This window comes from Dermacentor andersoni, chromosome 10 (assembly GCF_023375885.2).
Source record: "Dermacentor andersoni chromosome 10, qqDerAnde1_hic_scaffold, whole genome shotgun sequence".
NCBI classification, from domain to species: Eukaryota; Metazoa; Arthropoda; class Arachnida; order Ixodida; family Ixodidae; genus Dermacentor; species Dermacentor andersoni.
This window is the reverse complement of record NC_092823.1, coordinates 125,530,082-125,553,268: the sequence shown is the minus strand read 5'-3', so window position 1 is coordinate 125,553,268 and position 23,187 is coordinate 125,530,082. Positions and strand designations below refer to the sequence as shown.

Here is a 23,187-nt window from a genome sequence, read left to right as displayed (position 1 = left end):
GCATATCTCATGCTGCACATTGAATGACCATTATGTGTTGTTAGCACGCACTCATGCGAACCATTTGATAAACTGTCATTTTGTGTGCATGATTTATTGGTCAGTATTAGTTTCTTAATTCAATGATACAATTTGTGCTCTCTCCTCGCAGGAACTACTTGAACTTCGTCATCGAAGAGCTCAAAGATCCTCACAGGTAAGCAAACATATATAGTGAAAGTTATGCAGAATCTGTGCAAAACTTGATTGCTTCTTTGCACATGTTCTTCAACTTGCGCGATTCTTTTGCATCTTTTACATTTGCGCGTTGAATTGATGGTCGTATCTCTCGTTAAATAAACTTTGCTAAGTCATCTTAACAATAGTTTAATGCGTTAGCAATGGCAGCATCCAAGTGGGAAAAAGTGCATGTGAAGTGTGGGAAGCGATATATATATATATACTGTACTCTGACGAAGGCTGCTCCGCCAGCCGAAAACGTTAAGTAAACACGTCTTACTTCCAAAAGGTTCGTCTTTTTCCTACGCATATATATATATATATATATATATATATATATATATATATATATATATATATATATATATATATATATATATATATATATATATTAGTGCCACTGTTGGCGGTCTGCTCCGTACCGCCATTAGTTGCATAGTTGCAGTTCGCTCCTTGAAGAGGTATAGGCGCTTGTCGCGTGAGCTCCTGAACAACCCTTTGCAATGTGGTGAACGTGGTTTCAATCATGAATCCGGGACCTCAAACAGGTGTGATGCAATGCAAACGCATTTCTCTCGTATCTACAGCTAAATCGCCGCTAAATCGCCGCTAAATCGCCACTGAATCTTTTTTTTTCCCTTTGCTAACGCGTTCAGCAAGGTTCGAAGACATACTTCGCCATCAGCCCCCCCCCCCCCCCCCCCCCCAAATTGCAGCGCGATTCTACAAAGGGAGACACTAGGACGGTTTCCCTCCGTAAACACGGGTTTCGTAACCCACTATACGTTAGCGCTTGGTTTTGTTCCAATCTGTAAGTGTGATGTGTATCGTGCTGCCACATACGCAGGAACCTCCCACTGGCCATCTTCATTTCGTGCATCCTGGTCATGGTCGTGTACACTTTGAGCATCGTGGCCTTCCACACCACGCTGTCCGTGCAAGAAGTGCTCGGCGCCGAAGCCGTCGCTGTGGTACGTCCCGCCTTGTGTTATCAGACGTGCAGGCAAACGACAAACCGGTACACATCGCGTGACGTCGGGAATGACGTCAGAAGACATGCAGCGCCACCGCCGCTGCATGTCGCGATTAGATGCATAAGGTAGACATATAAGATTTAAGTAAAAGAAAAAAAAAAAGATTCAGGTGATGCATACAAAAATGCTTGAATGAAAAGCACGTACGGCATACCTGATTAACTCAAGCCCGCTAGATGAATATTTGCCACGGCCCCCTTTGAAAGGTGGTGCCAATAAATCGTCATCATCATCGTCGTCGTCGTTGCCACCACCACCATCATCATCATCATCGTCCACCACCATCATCATCATCATCATTGTCTGATATTGAATGAAACGACAAGGAATGCTTGGTGTTCCATAGGCTTTGGTTAACTAGCTCCAGCATTGTGGGTATAGTGACAGTCGCAGCCTGTGCTGCCACAAATATTTCCATTTTTTTAGCACTGAGTGTACGAAGTGATGCACTAGCTTGCAGTGCCCGTGTTTTTCTTTGCTTTTTTTACTGTCATGTAGTATACTGTCTTTGAATGCCTACTCATGCTACGGTCTGGTCCTTATTGATTGGTTTTGGCGTACCATAACATTACAGGAGCTTAGAGAAATGCAGTAGCGCACCAGCTCTGGACTAATTTCAGATACCTGGAGACCTTCAGCGGCAATTTTTTTGTCCGAACAAACACAATAAATTGGACAAACTGGGCTGGGGTAAATTTTCTTGGATTTATATTGCCCATAAATCTATGAGCCTTACTTCGAGTTCCAATGTACATTCTAATGCACATTCCAATACATTTCTATTGCTCTCAGTTATACGCACTTCGTCCGCAACTGCGACATTCTCTTTTATAAAAGAAAGTTAGGCTGCAGTTAGTGCGCATTCAAGAATTCACACTCGATTACCGAGAGCTAAGGAGACGTAAGGCCAGAAACATAAGTTCGAAATGATATCTCGGTAAAAAATTGGTCTCCAATCCACGCTGTGAAGGAGGTTGGACAGCGAAGCTGTAAACGACACGCAGAACGTTTGGCCATTGCGACATAGCGTGGAATTATTCCCATGGCGACATTCACATGCACTTTACCTGATTACACGCTTACCTAAAGACGCTTCAACGGCCTGCGACTTGGCTTGCGCCGCTACTTCGCGCGCCTACAAAGAGTGGACCAGAGACAAGAGAGATACACTTAACCACACTTTCGCTGCGCTCCTCACATGCACGCTACGCTTCAGTATAGCGCTCACTATACGTGCCCTTCCCATATCACGAAGTCACAACACAAATCACTTGCTAGGCGGGTCCTTCTTTTACGTACGAAATTGTAGTTACGTCACTCGATCCCTGTTTAGTATGCTACAGCTGCCGCTTCCCGGCAACTGCAGCCTACGCAATCGCAGTCTTTAGTGGGAAACACTCGCACCGGACGCTATGCGCTTTCTATGCGCTGTGCGGTTTGTTTTTTCTGTCCCGCGCACGGCCGACGCCGACGCCGCCGCTAAGGTGAGCGCCATCTCGTGGTGCTGCAAGGAACTAAGTGGCGCACGCGGCGTGCGCCTCCCGCTGTGATTGGTCGAGTTTTTGCCTACGGACAGTACAAACGCATTGGGGGAAGAGGTATACAGCTTCGCTGTAAAAACCCTCGTCCTGTGTGCTTCTCGTTTTGGCCTGCGTATTTTTTAGCGCTAATTAAACATATCTGAATTTTCTCGCAGACCTTCGCTGAAAAGCTTTACGGATACATGGCCTGGATTGTGCCAGTGTTTGTCGCCCTGTCCACGTTCGGAGGCGTCAACGGAATCCTCTTCACGTCATCTCGGTAAGAATCCGCTCATCAATCGATCCCACTGTGGTCCCGACACTTCGGGGTTTTGGAGGGTTACACTTCGAATGTAGGGTATGCAACTTCATAGAAGGGGTACGGTTAGTAGAACGCAGCTCGGAGAGTCAGCTCGTTATATATGTATTCTTCTTCCGGGTCCAAGCGTGAAAGGTTTGCTTGGAGCGCTCCTCTAGATAAGTGGTAACAGAGAAATCGCTTTGGTCTGGATACACGGAGCCGCCCAATGTAATGCGGTTTTTAATGCGTGAGCATAAGGAGCTTCAGTGAAAAAATAGTGCCCCCTCACACACACACACACACACACACACATATATATATATATATATATATATATATATATATATATATATATATATATATATATATATATATATATATATATATATATATATATATATATATATTGCATTTTTGTGCACTTCAAGGTTGAAAATTGAAAACAAAGCAACAAAAAAACTGGAGCACCAATATCCAACTCCGTAGCTTAGGGCTAAAAACGGTATCGCAGTTCTGTTGATGTATTATACAACACTACTTCGCTAGTAGGACTTCTATAAAACTCTCGTAAACATTGTTCTAACTTTACAGACGCTGTGAACTCATATAACGCATTTGTCTGCTCAGATGCTCAGACATACATACATACATACATACATACATACATACATACATACATACATACATACATACATACATACATACATACATACATACATACATACATACATACCTTGTGGTTCAGCTTTTGTCTAACTTACCAATTTTCAGCAGTAATCGCTAAAACTACGCTGCCCTAAATCAAAATTCTTCTTCCTACAGTGTGCAAAATTCAGCCTTGTCTAGTATATGCCAGAAACTTCATCCAAAGCCGTTCAACAGTTTTTTAAAAATAATAGCTATTATATATATTTTATAGCATTAAATGATAGCATTTAATGAATTAAATTAAAACGCTCTGAGCCTTTCACGCGGTCTTTGGCGACAACGAAAAAAAAAGAATGAGAACCGCTGCGTAGCAAACTCTCTTTGCCCGAGAATCGCATTGATCCACGCACCGTTCTCTTTCGCACCTGGCGCACCGTTAAATGCGTCATACCACGCCAAACGTCGTGCGCGCTGTTTCGGAACAGACGACGTTTTCATGCAGCCGCCGCGTGTGCAGACGACCGGAGATCGCGCTCACTTGAACGCGGTCCTCCCGACGAAAATCGATGAGCGAACGCATCGGCGATAACCGCGAGAGGGCGTGAGAACACGAAAGCGAAGCGCGCGTATCTTCGCTGGCTGAACCGTTTCTAATAACGCCCACCAGATGGCGGCACCACCATAGTCGAGTCTTCAATTGTAACTTCGAACTTTGAGTTGTGTACTCGCGCCATCTAGTAGTAAGCAGTGGAATCAGTTTCTTCTTTAATCTTTTTTTGACGCGATGGCGTTAAGGAGTCCGTGTCGCAAAAAACCAGTCGTCGGCGTCCAGCATTGGACCATAGTTGAATCTCTTTCTCTGTGATTGGACTTCGCCTCGATAAAAAGAATTTCGTCCAAATTCCGAACGAGGCATACCCAACCACTTCTCTACCACCAAGGTTGTTCATACTTTGCCTTTCATTCTTCACAAATTTATTCCTCGGGATTTAGAGAACGGCAGCTCACGAACAAATGTAATGAAAAAAAAAAAAAAAACACGGACAGCGCATGTCCTTTATGTTAGCTCTTCTCAGACTATACGAAAGGGGATTAACCGAGGGACCCGATTTTTATTAATCATGTCATAAGAAGCGAACGAACATTGACACGGAGGACAACAAAGGGGAAATTACTTGTATTTACTAAATGAGTTAAAGAAATTATAAATTAGTGGAAATGAAAGTGGGTGAAGAAACAACAACAACAAACAAAAACAACCGACCCTCCGGGCAGGAATATCCTACTGCCTGTCCCCATTCCTCAAACACCTTTTTTTCCGAGATGGTAGCTTAGTTCGCGTACAGGGAGGCCCTGCTTCCCGCATCCAACCGGCATAGTTAAACAATTCTTTCTCCACGTCCGTAACATACCATTCAGTAATAGGAGCCGACTTACAAAGCGATCGCGCCCTTGAGTTGCCTTCGGGTCTCAGGGGAATGCGCAAACCTATAAAAAAAGAATAAACACAGACTCAATATGCAAAAAAGAGGTGAGGCGTGCAGACAGGACACAAGAGAACAGAAGTGGACAAACGTGTCCTGTCTGCACGTCCTGTGTGTCCTGTCTGCACGCCTCACCTCTTTTTTGTATAATGACTCCTTACCAACTAGCTCAGCTTTCTGTCGTTCTAATAAACACAGAGTTGCCTTCGGACATGAATAAACACTGCAACACAAGCGCTGTGTTTTTCTTGTTTTTGTTTCTTCTTGTCCTTGTCTCAGTCACGCAGCTCTTTTATCCAAGTATGAACCAACCCGCCCAAGCTAAAGTTTTACTGCAAACATATCCCTCTCTTATCCGTGTGCTAATCACCCGAGTAACACAATCGCTTTTCTGTTTTATTTCAGTCTATTCTACGCCGGTGCCGAGCACGGTCAGATGCCCAGACTTCTGTGCATGATCTCAATAAACCGGTTGACACCGACGCCCGCTGTCCTTGCTATGGTGAGTCGGCGTTCACACGTGGAAGACCTCAGTCGGTACTAGACTCGCGGAATGAAACGCAACACGGAAACTCTTAAGTAGAACCCTCCATATGTGCAATTGCTAGAGAGTGCCATGTCATGTCGCTACGAATCTGGCTCCTAAACACGACGAAGACTGTGATTTTTTAAGTGTGCGAACCGAAATCACGCCGGTGTCACTCGAACTGGAGGTGGTGGAAACGAAAGTATGCGCATTAGTTAGGCCTAAATTTACGCGTTTCATTCTGTGAGTGTAGTACCGACTGGTTGAGAAGTGGTATTAAAGAATAAATTGTTTTAACTTAATTGTCTGTATGACGTATTACCCTTCGCGGAATACTACGTTACTGATGACATGTGCGGACGTAGTAATGCTGGTCGCGACATCTTGTGACGCGTTCTGATGAAGTGTGCGGAAGTGACGTTACTGATGACGTGTGCGGAAGTAGTAATGCTGGTAGCGACATCTTGTGACGCCTTCTCCAACTAAAACGCATTAGGGGCGTTATTACATTGGTATTGTTATCAAAGAGAAATGTAAAGAAAAGGTCGAATGTTATTGATTATGTCGGTACCTGGACGCTTCACTGCATTATGATTGGACGCTCCAATAAAATTGTGTTCCCTCTGGTTATGTCCGCTGCCAGCAACGTGGCTACTGCCGCCGCCGTACACGTATCCGGTGTTCCAGTATTTCGTAAACGGTAATGCTCCAACAGAGTGCCTAAAACTGTACCGTTACCATCTTTTTTATTACTTCTCTACTAAAACTCTCTACTATTAGAGAAGTTTTACTTGTTGCATATTGCAAGTTTACAGTTTACGGAGTACCGGAACTATATATCAATCTTGCTTAACCTCAGAAAGCCTAAACACCATTCCACATCAAGGGAAAGCAGAAAAAATTGATCACTGTTATTTCTGGCCAGAAGATTATATTCGTAAACAAAAAGAAAAATGAAATTTAATCAGGCTAAAATAATAATTTTATGCATATAATTATTTAGTAATTTGTTTGTTCGAGTATCCACAGCTGAAATCTCGCTTACGCGCATCAACAACGCCGCTAGAGGTTTCACACTATCAAATATAAATTTTGAGGTATCACAATAGCGTATCAAAGATACTAGATTGGTCCCTTTGTAGAGTTCAGTATAAAAATAATTTTTAAAGAAAAGTGTACGTTTCAAAATTCACATAATTCACATAAAAATTAACACAATCGAAGAAGCCGCTTTGAGGACGGCAATAGCTCCTTTGGTGTAGAGTCAAGAATATGTAAACTCGGTGCCTCAGTGTTTAAAATTTTTAAGTTTGAGCTATTTAAACAGGTCCGGCAAGAAAACTTTAGTGCCTGTAGAGACAAATCTCTCTCGAAATGAACTCGGGACGAATCATTGCAAACAGCCGATAATGTCCAGAGTGGACTTGCGCGTACGTCTCAGTAGAGGACTTCCATCGTGACATGATTTCCTCTCACCATTCGTAGTGCCTGCTGTCACTGGTGTACCTGTGCAGCAGCGACATCTTCGCCCTGATCACGTACGTGGGCTTTGCCACTTGGCTCGCCATCGGTCTGGCTGTGGCTACGCTGCCCTACTTCCGCTGGAAGGCGCCGAACCTCAAGAGACCCATCAAGGTGCGTGCGGGGTATTCGCTCAAATTTAGGCCAGCCTCGAACGCAGGTCGATGCTCGAAGGCCGGGGACAGGAGGGGGAGTGGGGTTCTGAGCATGAGAGAGAAAAAAAACGAAAGATAAATGAGGAATAACAAAAATGAACATGAATTTCATTGATTGCAGCAAAGCTAGCCGACAGTCATAAACCGCATGCATGACATGGATGGTCCCATGAGCCTCCCAGAGGTGGCCTGGCACGATCTCTCTCGTGCCAGGCCATCCCTGAGAGTGGTTAGATTCACTCCTCATCGTATGTGGGCTCTCCGTACACGGGGCGGGGGGGGGGGGGGTGGCATCAAACTGGGGAAGGCCTGCGAAGGCTGCAGGAGAACGTGCTTAACACCGTTTGCTCAGATTTCGTATTGTGAAAGTACTGAAAGAAGCGAGCCCCGTCCTGGGAATCCTTGAGCCGAGCCATATGGTTACAACAGTCACCGATCCTTTCGTAAGGACATCTGAGAAACGTCGAACGTTCATCGGAACGCCTCGCGTTGCCATATCTTTTAAGATTTCATACATGCTTGCACTTCCAGTGGTAATTATCTATGGATACAAATTATCGAGCTGAATCACTGTTAGGCTACGCATTGTCATCAATTAACTGCAAGAGCAGCAATGCGGTCGTGTTTGTTTGTCGTGAAGTCGAGGCCAAACTACACGTACGTTCGCCGGCGCGCGCTCTCGTGCCTCACGCATGCGCAGATTGTCACATCGTACGCGTCGAAGCGCAGTGCGAGCACATATATCTTCTCCAGACAAATCCGTGCTTTGACTGCCTCACAAAAATACGAAACGATGCCTACCAAGGCGAAAGTTTCAGCCAAGTAGACGCGCGCTGGCGCGCGTCTTGTATTTTTTTTTACGCGCGCCGGCAAGGGTACGTGTAGTTTGGCCTTTACGTTGCCCAGCCAGTGATTTGTGCTTCTATGGATAATAAGTTTGGAACTGTTACGCTCATTTCAGCCCACCTTCGAGCATGATGCCACTGGTCGCAATCTCGTCCACTGGTTAGTGGCGACGACATGCAGCTAGTGTAGGCCAGGCTATACTGAATTGGCTCCATTGTTGGGATGGCTGTAGTGCCAGATAACCTTCCACCACTCATGGGCGGGTAATTTCAAACTCACACACACGTCTAAATAAACGTGAGAATCTACTGATAATAAGTTTGGAACCATTACGCTCATGTCAGCCTATCTTCGAGCACGACGCTACTGGCCGCCATCTCGTCAACCGGTTGGTGGCGACGACATGCAGCTAGAGTAGGCCAGGCTATACTGAATTGGCTCCATTGTTGGGACAGCTGTAGTGCCAGATGACCTTCCACCATTCGTGGACGAGGACTTTCAGACTCACACTCACGCTTGAACGAAAGAGAGAAATGACCTTTTGTTTCACCCAAAGCTGCACACCTCGACTCGCATGCACTTCTACGACCGCGGAAGGACGTGCTTATACTTTTTTTTTTGATGTGAATACTTCCAGTGTTTGCTTTCCCGAAGAAGTTCAATGTCGTGTGCAGGCACAGCCACTTACTTTTCGCACTTTCTCAATCGCAGGTTAACCTTATCTGGCCCATAATCTACTTGATTGCCACCGTCTTCATCACGATTGTCCCCATGATTGCGGAGCCCGTGCAAACTGGTGAGTTTTCAGAAACGGTCGCAACAGCGTGCTTCCCGTTTCAGCGATCCTTAGCGTGCCTGACGTCTTAACGAGCGATGTGCCTCTGCATCGACCAAGGTGGGACAAAGGCAAACGCTGTTCTGGAAATATGGTCTAACACAGCATTCGGCTCTTGTTGTCTTTGCTGAACGTATACGTTCTTTGCTGCGCGGGTATACCACCAGAATGGAGTCAAAGGTCGCCCGAACCGCCCCCACGCGTTGACTTAGAGGAACACTCCTCAAATGTAATTAGATCAACGTACACATCTCCAGGTCTGTTTCATAGAGTTACGCTGTTATCGGCGATCGAAGGGGACAGACTTTAAGAAAAAGCTTTAAGTGGAAGCTTTGCCGCGGAGAACTAATCTAAATACATGGGAAAGAGGAATTCGTTCTGCTTGACACCCACTGCAGCGATATTGATTAGGTTTACTGCAGTTAAATGAATAAGTTAAGATCTGGTAACAGGTGGAAGCAGATTTTTTTAAGTAATGAACTGTTGGACGTACAAGATTTAAAAAAGCTCAGTTACCAAGTTTACAACTAACTTTTTGTTTAGTAACTTAGCAACTAACTTTTTTAGTTTAGTTATATATAATGGTATCACGATTCTCTGAACTGCACCGGTATAAGACATCTGAAAACTGACAAAGCTGGCATGCTATACATCGATTTCAAGTATGCCAATAACTTGTGAATAGGACTTTTGCCTAACTCGAGTAAGCGTTGTAATAATTTCATGAAAGAATTAAGGAGAATACCGAAGTGGGCTAGCTGGTTCGACATAATAAACATTGTTGCGAAGAGCGACGAAGGGACAGGACTTAGCATCTGTGCTCAGGTGTCGTGTGTCGTTTTCTCTCTATTTAAGTCCTGTCCCTTCGTCGCTCTGCACAACAGTGTTTACTATTTCACGAAAGAACTAATCTTTCTGTGTCAAGTTTCTGCACACTACATGTTCTATAATAGATTAAGTTTACAGAACTGCGATAATTGTCGTTCGTGCAAAGTTGTGAGTTTCTATTATTGAAACACCAATTTTTGGCATTTTTTTGTAGAAAGAATGATGACCCAAATAAACATTATCCTTCCTACAGTTGTTGAAACTTAATTTTGTCACTCAAATGCCATGTTTTCCACACCAATTGGCCTAGCTGGTGACATTTCTCGTCCCATATCTGCTTTCCACATACACCTGAATCGCAGTTGACCGCTAACTTAAGCTTCCTTTTCATCTTAAAACTCAACCTCCGTTCCACCCGATTGTCCCCATTTCATACCATGTTGAGATATTAAGATTCTAAATCGGGCACGGAATATTAAGGGAGAAAAAAGTTGAATCTTTAAGAAATGTTTGCTCTTCTGATGACAGTGTTACGTGGCACTGCTTTTTGTTGAGAAAGCAAGACTTCCCGAACAAAACAGTGCCACGTTGAGCTTAGCTTTGCACACAGCCAACAAGCCCTGTAAAATTGTTGCAACACGCACGCATATGGGGATGACAAGAAATGTCGTTCCTGGTAGACAAAAAGCTTAGATGTAGAAGCTTGCATTGCCTCGTAAGAATGCTTCGGACGCACAACCCCCCCCCCCCCCCCCCCAGCGTCATTTTTTTTTCCGAGAACAAACAAAAACTGGCGAAGCATCATGAACTCGGAAGCGAAATAATTCGAGGAAGCGTGACTTTTAGTCTCGCAATCTTCCGTCAATTCACTCCTCTCGTTTTATCACAGGATTCGGAGCCCTGATAATCGCCACTGGAGCACCCGTCTACTTCATCTTTGTCTACTGGAAAAACAAGCCGCGTTGGATCCAAGGAACCTTCGGTATGGATCATTTCGTTGTTTGATTTCCGCTACTCTTTGTTTTTTGTCTTTATATGACCACTTACATTCGCAAAGAACTTCTAAAAGCGAGCCTTAAAACTTGTACTGTTCGCACTATTTTAACAGTACCCCCTACGACAGAAACGAGCAAAGAGAACACAGATATTGTGCTGACCGGCAACTGAGTTTATTACATGAATTGCAGGACGTGCAGGAAATAGGCCATTTCGTTACATGTGGTACATTACACGAAGTAGGCTCCTTCACGATCGCATGAATCAATAGAAGGGAGGCTCGCGCGTTCGTGGTGCTGGTGAGGACAAATCGTCACCAATTTGTCCACTTTGCTAGCCTATAACAAGCTTGATTTCCCATCGACTTGCACACTCTCGTGTCGTAAACACCCATGCAGCTGAGACAGTTGCACTGACACGTCAGCACTCTATGGTCGACCTTGCAACAAGAGTTGAAGGTTTCGAAAAAGTTGTATTTTAATTTCATTCGTGTCTTGAGCTTTGGGTGTTGCTAAGCGGGGAAGACAGTCGGTATACTGTCATTTGCGAGAGACGTCACTGTTGCCACATGTCTCGTTTTAGCGTGATGAAATTCTAGAAATTCTAGGTTAGGCTTGCTTAGATTAGCTCGAAGGACAGCCGCGACGAAAGTTCACTGTGTCTAAATTGGTTATAAATGCTGTACAATCTACGTATACTATTAGAAGTAGACATGACAAAGCTGCTGCAAGGAAGGTAATTGACTAAGTTTCTTATTAACAGTCCATAAATAGCACCTAAGCCGACAACACATGCACCTGCTAGTTAGCTGACGTAACACTAATCCCAGATCATGACCTTTATGACATTCAACGCTTCCTGGGCGCCGCCGATCTCGGAGGTCATGCCGAGGCGCCTTGTTGGTTCTCAACCTTCCGTGCTTTGCTTCATTTCTGGGGCAGTATTTATTTTTTTCGTAGCTCGGTGCCTATAATGTCTGTTATTGTGTACTTTTCGTGACGCTTCAAGCCGTATTCGAAACGCGAAATTTTGCGCGGTGGCTGCTATTTACAAACTCTGTGTGAGACAAGGCTTGTTACGTGGTCCAAACTTTCGTAGCAGTTGACCTTTTGCTGTGGAGCAGTGTCTGCAAAAAAGACCTAAGAATACCAATCATTTTAATTAATCCTAACAAATATAAACTAAATCAGAAAGGCAAGAATATAGTACTTCTGAAAAGATGTTTCAGATATGAAGGCTTTGAAAAAAAATTGTTTTGAAAAACTGAACATAAAGTTGGCATGACCACAGTACTATTAAAAACCACTTCCTACCAGAACCACAAGACCATGACGCCATCTTGGAATACTGATTGGCACCACAAGAACATGCTGCTCTCAAAATTGGGTATATCCGTAGATACATTTTTTTGTGGCACCCCCTATCGTGCAACATAAAAGAAGGTGCAGTGAAGCTTAACTAATTATGCTTGGTGAGGCGAACCACATATTATAAGGTTTTACGAGCCTATCATGTTCTCGGTAGGGACAGGTAAAGTGCGACTGTCTTATATGTTGACAAATTGCCTAAGTCAAGCAGAAGTACGCTTTTAGGAGGCTGCCAGCACAGTGTCGGTCTGCAGTGGTAATCTTTCTAGGTGTTGTAATGGGTATCCGATATCATGTTGAAATAATGTTATGGGGGCAGTATTAAATCTCATGTTAGTACTCCTGACGACCACGTGACGTCACATTCATTCAGTTTTTCCCCTTCCTTTCTCTGTTGCCTTGCAGATAGTGCCACGGTATTTTTACAAAAAATGCTGGTAGTGGTGGCTTCTGAAAAGCCCAAGGACGTCTAGGACGCACCTGGGTCGCCTTCTTTGGAAGGCACACTTCATCAACCGCCCACCTGCACCACATCTGCTCGGGTGTTCAAATGTCGTCGTCATCGTCGTAAACACTGTCACCTAAGGGAAACCATTGGACACCATTGCTCGTTCTCGACTCGATCGCAAACGAAAAAAAAAAAAATAGAACACGGAAACAAAGAATCAAAGACAAGGAAACACCTACAGACAGGTCAAAAGTAAAAGGCCGACATTGTGAAATGAAAAAAAAAGGAAGCAAACTATAATAAGAAACACAATAGCACTGTTAGTGTTTATAAGAATCGTGCAAGGAAAGTCTCGTTGTAACAGATCCCTGTTTTCGTCATTGAAGATAATGCTGTTTTTGCTGACGCGCACGAAGTTATTTAATCTCATTTACAAAGTGCTAATTGCGCGCGCCGTCTGAACACGCTGATCATAGGTAACCGCACTTCTCTGGTAGCTTTTTCGGATTCTGCAGGCATTTCCATGCTAGACAAGTCGAGTTGCACAAAGTTGTCCGGCGGCCTAGACGGGATAGGAGACACTTCATTGTTTGCTCGGTGACGCTGTGCGTGTGCGACAAAACAGAAGCATGCATTAAAGAAAAACAGGTAGCTTACAGCCAAGATATCGTACGCAGCGTTGCTGAATCAGCAGAATCGAAGTCCATCACACATTCTATGGTTAGATGACTTCGTGTGTAGAGCTACGATTCGGTATACGGCCAACTTGTGTTCACTTTCAGCTACACCAAAAATGTAGTAGGCTATCCCTTGTCGCAGTTAGGTATTGCTATGGACAAATGTTATCCATTCCTAACTTTTAAGTTTGTCATATAGATTCAGCATCTCATTCGTGCATATAAATGTCCAGCGACCATCCCTCTTGGCCGACATGCTCATTTAAGATAGACTGCGTGATGCAGATACTTTTTTTTAGCATTGTAATGCGTTCCCAAAGAAGATGCACAGATACGTTTCTGCTGTTTCACTGAACTCATTGGCGCTCTCTGAAGCGGTGATCTGTTACAACGAGAAAAGCCATATAAGTATATATAATGTGTGTGAGTGTGTGTGCATGTGTAGGTAGGAACGTGTGTACATAATCCGGTATGCTCGTGAACATATATGCACGTATATTTTTGTAATTAAAACATTAAGTTCGCAGAAAAAAGAGAACTTTGAGATGTTCCGACAGTCTTTCAGTACCAATGCTTCCATAAACGCGCGTAGGAACAAAATATAAGGAAGGGTATTTAGGACGTCGGAGGGTAGCTCTTTCGGACCCCTGCCACATATCGAATATTTTGCGCATAATTTTTCTTTCGTTTTCTTTTGCCATATGAGTCTGGCATTATAGTTCCGACTAGTGTATTCAACATTCACGAGATGGACCTTTACAATAGTTGACAACTGTATAACTTATTTGACACAACGCATTTTCTTAATAAGATGGGCCCTGAGAAGGCGCAAATGGCACTACCAAAAATGGTACATTTTTACTTTATACCAGTGATAATCGCATTGCACACGATCATTATACTCGTAACAGATCCTTCGTACGCCTAAGACTTTCCGCATCAGAGTTATCATTACTGTTTGTAGCTAAACAAACCATTATGTTTATGCTCAAAGCACCTAGGTAGCACAAAGCTTAACCAATCGTTAATTGTAACTTACAAAAAATTGTATTTCGTATTTACTATAGATTGCAACGTTCCAGGTTTATATGTTTGTGCAGTCAAAACAACCATGGATGACCGCCGTCATAGGACATTATAACACTATGACGCCACAAAACTTGAGTTTACGCAGAACTGCTTGCCTTGTCACGGCCAATCTTTGTGCAAGAGCCATCATTACTGCAAAAGCGTGAATGCTAGGTACATTGTTTTATATTTTGTTATCACACGTGATGGTGCAAAGGCAGGATCAGTCACAATTCTCTGGAACAAGTTAGGCATGCTGAGTGTAAATTATGCTGTATCGGCATTCTTAGATGTTTTTATAATCAAATTGTTCATGGCCTTTTAAGAGCTGGACAGTTACTTTTGACGAAGTACCAAATTCATGTGCGATCGCAGGCGTCAGGTGATATGTCAGGTAGCATGCTGTGCTTTTCCGGGACATTTTGACTGAAACTGATCATGTTATTTCACTGTATGGTTTTATTTTTTACATGAACGGTGCAATAAGTACGATCAAACATGAATTTTACTAATATATATTGTTCCTGAGGAACGTCTGAGTGCAAACAGGCACGGAATGCATTTCTACACAGACAAAAGAACATCAACACAAGCCTTAAAGCTAGCTTAAAACATCATTCCTTAAAACTTTTTTTTCTGGATATAATTCGGTCATCTAAGATTCTTGCTAGTTATTTTGTACCATTCTTTCTGACTGGGTTATTCGGGGAGAGGAAGAATGATACTGAAAGTCAGATTCAACTGATACTTTAAAGCGTGGCTCTTAGGCGCCTTTACCCTCGCCGAGCGTCGGCGTCGGCGTTGTGCGTCGTAACGGAGCGAACGAGCACAGTGAAGGATGAAAGCGAACGCGGAGCGCAGCGGGAGATGAAATGTGGCAATAACGAAGAGAGCGCGAGGGGGAAAGCGGAGGAAGAGGGTGCAGCGGAACCATGAGGCGGAAAGCGGAGGAGGAAGGTATGGCGAAAGGGTGAGGAGGAAAGCGTAGTGCCGCGCAAGACGGGCTTTGTGGCAATGATGGCTACGAGATGGCGCCAGAGTAGCGCGCGCCGTCTGTTCACCAAAGCGCTGCATGAGCGGATATCTGTCTGCGGTGGCAGCTGCGAATCGCGCCCGCGCGTCACCCACGCGCTGCCTCTCGTGATCTCCCGAATTGGCGAGGCAGTAGCGCCACACTGCGCTACGTTTGAAACGTGCCGCACGAGTCAGATTGTCTGCGCTAGCCAATACATCGCGAAATGAAAACTCGTGGAGAGTTGCGCTCAAATTTCGCATTAGGGAGTATCGTAACCGTCAGTGAATTTTTTAAAGTAAAAAATATACAAACGATAGGGTGTTTTCAATAAAGGCCATTACAACAAGGACATAGAATGCATGATCTGTTTTGTCTTGTAACTGGCGGTAAATTTTTTTCTTGACGCACTAAGGAATGTTGTGATCAATAACAGTCGTCGCACATTCAATGGTAACTCTATGTGCTCAAAGGTACTTGCATAAAAACGGTGCTGGAAGGTGCATCTTCAAGAGAAATTTAGGTGACATTATTTGTGCTTTCACTTCCCACTAAAACAAATTTCTTGACCAAACAATAGTTACTTCCATCAAATTCATAGACGATCGAGGCTCAATCAACATTATCAAAAGAAAAGTCATTTTCCCATACCTTCTGTATTGCGAGGAGCATCTCGATATCTTGAGACACCATATCTGCTGCAACACACTCAACGAAATCCACTTACACAGTCATCGACACGTTCTATTGATTTCGTTAGACATCTCTCGAAGTGTCTGCTAAAAATCGAGTTTTGTGTTTGCTTCGTAAGGCCCTATTTGGTTCTTTTAGCATCGAGAGCCTGCAAGCGTTCCACCAATGTCGGCAGCTATGCAGCTCAGTTCGAACTTTGTAACGCGAGCAACATCGAATGCAGCGCATGCGCAGAGTGTTCACGCGCACGAAGGATGCATAGAAGGATATGTATATAGTTGAGTGCAAGAAGACAGCGCTGTTGTTCCAGTGAAATCTTTGAACGGTGTACAAGGCACAAGCTGTACGCGGTGACTGTACGCTACAAGGTGGCTGCTTTACCTTTCTTTTTCCTTTGTTCTGGATAGCCTTAATTTATGCTGCATCATTACAGGACACGTCATGCAAGTGCGCAAGGGCGCGCAGCTCTAAGCTACATGAATGGCTCGTTGGAAGAGAGGTGTGAAAGTGTCGATAAGTGATGAGACCATTGTTCTCGGCATAGAAAAAGGCATTAAAAATCTTTTTTTTTATACTTCTGTTTCCTTTGTTCTTTGTTTTGTCCTGTACAAGCCTTTGTTGCATGCAAAATGCTTCTTGTTTTACATCTAAACTCCACACGTTGTCAGCGCTGGTTAATATTTCTTAGAAGTCGACGAGGACAAATGCACAGACAAAGGTTTGTTGTGAGGTCGTTGTGGTACTTTGTTGCATCATATTATTTGATGATTCTCGCTGCGCTTGCAGATGTTTCTTTCTGGTTATGCACTGCTTAAAAAAGAGCCGCAGGATGTTGCTTGTTAGTTATGGTCCATGGAAGACAACGAATGCTGTCTGGTTGTAACCACAACGGAAAATTACCGCTCACGATCTATTGTCTGTTCTTGTTCGAGCATTGCAGTGCGTTCTCATAGACAGATTACCGATGGTAAACAAGATGTGTGCTGATAGGAAACGCCAAGAAATAGGGGTTTCAACGCTTGTTGATTGAAAAGGCAAGAGGTATACCTAAGTTGAAGTTTATTGAATTTTGAAGCTTATTTCGTGACAGAGCTGAAACACAGTCCGGACACAATAACTTTAAGCGCAGTTTCGGTAGGGGTTCGTGTAATAATATTGTTTTACTGCTATGAAATAATTGAGAAAGAAACCTTAAAAAGCATTTAGCTCAGTAGTACAGACATGCCTGAAAATGCGAAAAAACAAACTATCTCTTTCGTGCGGAAGTAACATAACTGCTGATTTCATTTCAGAAGGTCAGACTGGATACACTTGAACTGACCAAGATTCGTGCAATATGTTTCACATTTCTATTTTTTTTTCTGAAAGATCACAAAAAGGACGCATAAAAGTCTGTAGCACATCAGAAACGTGTTAGCTGAGTGATAAAAAAAGACATGATAAAAAGACATGGGTGCGCCATCTTGTGAAACCGTGTTCTGCCAAAGCTCGCAGGCCTTTTGATGCAGCGTGCGACAGTATTCCTATTAATGGGTTGCGCTAATGAGTTGACAGCTACGCCATTATCAGCTGGATATATATCGATCTTTTTTTTGTTTTCGAAAACTACTGCCCGACAAGAGTAGGTGTCCCCACCACCTCTGAAGCTCTCGAATATGCCTCTAGATATTTTGGTGTGCGTCAGTGCTGAACCGTCTGGGCTATGCTAAATCCTTGTAATTTCATGTTTGTCATTATGGTGCCATTAGAATTAGCCGGTTATTTGATTCCGGTTCATTCTTTTGTACCGCTATCGACGTCCTATATTCACGAGTCGCTGCTTCAGAAATAGCGGTTATAGACTAAGGGTTCGCGTGGTTCGCAGATACAAAATGATAAGGCAAGACGCGCATTCGATATAGAACACTAAGTATTTAATCAAAGTGAAAGTTAGTTTCAAATTCTACTGCATGATGCAACACACCTTCAATAAAAGAAACGGAACACATTAGCTACCACTGTAACGGCCGTTCTTGCCTGTTTGCCTGTTGACTGTTTTAATTACGAACCGTCATATAAACATTCATTTGCACCGACAGCTTGCTTATAATAAAATGCGTTATTTTTATGGTGCGCGAGTAGAAAAGAATTGTGTAGATTACGAAAGCCTTGTCGGTGTACGGAATGGTGACATTATAACGTGATAGTGGGATCGACATATCATACCAAGTATGCTATACTGGTATAATAGAACAATGAAGCGTATATCTGAATAATCTTGCCGGGAAAGTGCTCAGAATGGCTTATGTTTGTTTCCGGTAGCGCGACCCAGCAAATTCTTTTACTGCCTCTCATCATTGCGACACAGTCTCCCTTCGCTCGCCTACTTTCACGGGATGCGTCCCATAGATATTTTAGAATTACAAATACGAGACAAGCAGTGAACAAATGCAGAATTTGGGAACGCTTTGTTCTTCGCCGAATTTTCCGAGCGCTGATGCACGCCCTCTTGATGTGCATATTTTGTGCCATTTTTTAAAGATGTTTCTATCGAGATGAACGTAACGTAGACTTTCGTCAATGCAACAACGTCAAAACATGTCTTTCACAAAACCAGTTCTTCCAGCAAGTGACGGTTTGCTCCAGGCTCTAATTCTTGGCGCACCTTTTTGTTCAGCCAAAGAAAAAAAACGCCTCTTCGCCTTACAGCAGGTTGCTTGAGCCCGGAATCTAGCTGATGCGCATTAGAACACCCAAATGTAGAATTTATATAACCCATAAGTGCTGCCTTTTTGATCTAGAGCGTCTAGACAGGCGTTACCGACGTACAGAAACTTCAAGCTTGTCAAACGTTGTTGAGACGCGCATGACCATGAAAATTTATAACTTCGCGCTGCGTAGTCACCCAGCTACAGAAACTGTGATGGTCAGAAAACAAGGTCGCTGTAGTTTTGCCCCGTTGTTGTTTGTAGTCTTGAACTTGTCGCACTGGCCGACCACGAATCTGCTTGATGCGTAGAGCCCTCGATTGATGGGGCTGATATTTTCCTTTTCATTTCTGACAAGTTGATGTTTTCATGTTGAGCCGTTGAAAAGATAGTGCGCAGATTTGGACATGAGATTCATATTGTGCTACGTAGTAAACCACAACATACTCGTTGCCTATTGACTCCGTTCGACCTCTTATGTTGTGCCTTATGCGAAAAAAAAAAAACTTCGTTGGTCGTAATTGTTGTCTCTTTTTCGTGAAGCGCCGTCTAAAGCTTAGAAATAGTCGTAAACTTGTGAAGTAGAGGTTAGAATCAGTGTGTACGTGACTTGTGGGTACTTCGTGTTCTTTACAATAAAGAAGTAATGGTGCTTAGATGGGTGCAGGGATGGGTGGACGGAATGTTATTTGCGCCATCTTGGTGTTATGCAAGATGCTGCAATAAGACTTGGAGAGCCGCGTTACAAAGCTCACTGTAGTTTAATGCTTACAGAATTTAGACTATCTTGCATTTACAACGGAACTGTCGTCTGGAGCCTGCCCGAAAGTGAGGCTACAAGGATTGCTTTCTTTGACGTAATCGCTGGATCGTGATGCTAACGCCAATAAAGACTATGCTGACAGATTCTCAGGCTTCAATAAGATTACCATTGAGCTTCTCGCTTATTGTCAGACCAGTTGTACACAAGAATCGCAACCTCAAAGGTGCATTGGACAAGGTGCTGAGTCAAACATTACCAATGCTAAATTTTCGTTCTGAATTTTTTTGTCATCGTTGTAGTCGTCACCACATTAATTATCTCTGCATATTATTTCTGCGAAAGTAACTGACCCTCAAAAGTAGAATTTATTGTTTTCGATCATACACGGGCCTGATTAGGAAGGCAGTTAGTGTGTTTTACAGGCACATAAAGCATAAAATAAAGCGAGAATCCAGCTCGGGGGGACATGGAAAAACCGTTTTGTCGTGGGTGGTTCGTTCCTTGTAAGATTTCACTTCAAAAACACGCAATGTTACATTCCGTCTTACCCGGTGTGGCACATTCTGTACAGTCATAAATATATATGTGTATGCTTTTTCTTGAAACGTTCGTCGATGTTCGTGTCATGTGAGAAACACATTTCACTTGAAAAAAAAAAACATGCAATGTCACATTCCGTCTGACCCGATGTGGCACATTCTGTACAGTCAGATATATACGTGCGCTTTACTCGAAACGTTCGTAGATGTTCGTGTGATGTCAGTGTTCAATTTCCGTGCGTCGTTCACGCACACGATGTCGATGCAGCCTGACCGAGTCTCGAGAATACGTTCACACACACTAAAAAAAAAAGAAAAAGACTGCCAGAGGTATCATAAGTTCCGTTTCTGGACATTGAAATCTCGATAACAACGCCTAAGCTAATTCTGGTTGTTACCTTAAGTGATATTTGTGCTTGTACGCGATGCCGACATTTCTCGTCAAACTAGGACTTGCCGTGTTTTTTGCAAAGTTCATCAGTGTTTGACTGCATTCGAAACGTGCGCGGAACTCTGCATGAAAATTGTCAGTGACCGACCTTGTAATGCCTAATCCCGCATGAAGGAAAATTGTTCGTCTTTATTTTTGGCCATGCAGGGATAGTACATTCGCGAAAAAAACAACAATGAAATGTGATTCGAGCTATAACCTAATTAGTGTAGTAATTAAGAAGCATTTGGTTGGCTGAACTATCCAAAACTGAAAACTGGCTCCAGCGTATCAAACGCTTCTATGTGGGCCATGCGTAAACTTGCACGCCCGTATTTAAATCAATTTTCAGGTATTAAATTCAGTACAGCATATACTATATATTGAGCATTAGAAGGTTAAACGCCTTCATTTCAACATTAACTGAAAACAGAAAAAAGACGAACTAAAAAGGAAGTTTAAAGCAAAAAAAGAAATCTCACAATAAAATATGTTTCTTGTACGCTGAAGTTTCGCCAAGTATGACTAAAGCTTCGAGACTCGACGCAGTGGTACACTTCGCTCAGGAAGTTCTTCGTTAAGGGATATCGTGTGTATATTGCCAAGCTTTCGCTGCGACGTTCCTGAAGTATGACGAGTATGAAGTATGACGAGCTCATCATGCTTTCTTTCGAGTAAAAAGAACGTGTTTTCCTACACAACGTGATGGAAAACACGTTCGTGAAGAGCGTGAGAAAAGTTAAACAGAAGGAAGGAATACTGCTCTGCAGCGCATTTCACGTAAGTTGGATCGGAAATTTTAGAATAAAGAAAACGTTTCATTGGTGTGTCATCTCCCGCGACCTGCCAACTGTGCAAGAAGGGTCAACTGTCTATGTACTGTGCTGTCACGGCTTTGTATGCATTAAAATTGCCGATGTGTACGTGAAATGGCTCATGTGCGTTTGTATCACGTTCGTACTCGGCATTCAAAACATTCTGAGTAATGTGAACACGAAACGTTTAGCCCTGTACGCCAGTATCGACCGTCATGGCTCAGTGGCCGCAGGATTCAGCTGCTGAGAACGAGGTCGTAGGTTCGACTGCTTGTTGGTGCAGTCCTCCTCTGCAGCGTATGTCCATTCCTTGTGTTGTTTTGTAGCGTTGTGCATCAGCAGTCAACCAAACAACCCTTTAGTCAGTCAGTTCAACATCATCAAATCAACAAATCAGTCAATCAATTAATGCGCCTAGTAACGCCCCATTTAAAGGGACACTAAAGGCAAATGTTAAGTCAAGCTAAAATGAGAGATTAGTGCTCGAGAATCTCTAAGGCGTCAATATTATCGCGAACAGAGCCTTAATAATAGAGAAATTGGGGTAAATGCAAGACATGATTATAGACTCCCCCGGGACATTCAAGTAATTGCCCGATGACGAAAGCACTCTGCGTTCAAATTCTGTCACTAGTACTCAACCCCTCGTTGCAAGAAACGTCCCTGTATTGTATTATAACACGAAATAAAATGCTACTTGTTCAGTTCTATTTCATATTTAGAAGAAAGAACTAACTGAAATTACCCGTGACAACGACGCGGGCGGTCGAAATGTTTCGTTTTCGCTCGACTCCGCGCTGCCCGCGCTTTCGCGTTTCAGCGCTTTCGTTATAGCGCAGTGATGCGCTGGTTTTGCTGGCTCGCGAAACTCGCACAACTGCAAACAGCAGAGAATTGCAACTTCCATGTGATGTCGCGGGATGCCAGAACCGTCTACGCCACTTGACCAAAAAGCAGCTGCAGCGGCGAATCCATCGCTCTGTCGCTCTGGATGGATGGATGTTGTGAGCATCCCCTTTAGAACGGGGTGGTGGGTTGCGCCAACAAGCTCTTGCTACTATACTGCCTAATGTCCTACCTAGGTTAAACAATAAAAAAAGAAAAAAAAAAACACTATGAACGCCCACAACCACATTTTCTGGTCTCCTATTGTGAACTTTGATTTTGTACGTCTTCGTTGTTTGTCGTTTCCCTACTTTTCTTCCACCAATCTTCCAATCGCCTCTTACTAATCTCCATTGCGGACATGTTTACTTTTCCCCTGCTTTCGCTGAACCGAAGGGCTTCAAGGAGGCCAGTGCTGCCGAAAACGACTGTCTTGACTCGCTATCGCCGTCTATCGGGCGCCTTTTCACTCACCCACGGCAGCAAAGGGTGGTGATGGCGGACGCAATGTCACACTTCCCCCTTGCCCCCCCCCCCCCCCCTCGTTTGGGCGGCGGGAGATCTGAGTTTCGAAAAAAGTAGCTGGACCCTTCAGGTGCAATATTCTCGTAAGCTAAGTCTTTTCTTGGCACGAAACAAGCGATGCGAGGTCGGATTCGACATGTCGGATTCGTTTAGTACTACAATGCAGTTCGTTGCACACGAGAAATACAGGGTGTCTTCCTTAGCTGCGCCAAAATTTTTAATAATTGCCCATGGCAGATAGTACAATTCTAACCACTCATCTAAATTATTCGATGAGGCGGTCATTACACTTACGAGAAATCAAAATGTTCAATAGAATAATTAGCGTAATTAGGCTAATTGACTTTTTAATTAATTACTTTACG

The 23,187-nt window shown here is 43.6% G+C and overlaps 1 protein-coding gene across 1 annotated transcript in view; it reads left to right on the top strand.

Moving 5' to 3' along the window:
* LOC126544953 (large neutral amino acids transporter small subunit 2) overlaps window positions 1-16,748 on the top strand; it is a 123,941-nt gene extending 107,193 nt beyond the window's left edge. The window contains exons 5-12 of the mRNA XM_050192525.3: window positions 152-196; window positions 1,067-1,190; window positions 2,950-3,053; window positions 5,612-5,708; window positions 7,218-7,367; window positions 8,966-9,050; window positions 10,807-10,899; window positions 12,686-16,748. Coding sequence (XP_050048482.1) covers window positions 152-196; window positions 1,067-1,190; window positions 2,950-3,053; window positions 5,612-5,708; window positions 7,218-7,367; window positions 8,966-9,050; window positions 10,807-10,899; window positions 12,686-12,753 — 766 coding nt within the window. The 3' untranslated portion in view covers window positions 12,754-16,748. The remainder of the gene's footprint in view (window positions 1-151; window positions 197-1,066; window positions 1,191-2,949; window positions 3,054-5,611; window positions 5,709-7,217; window positions 7,368-8,965; window positions 9,051-10,806; window positions 10,900-12,685) is intronic.
* Window positions 16,749-23,187: the final 6,439 nt, after the last annotated feature.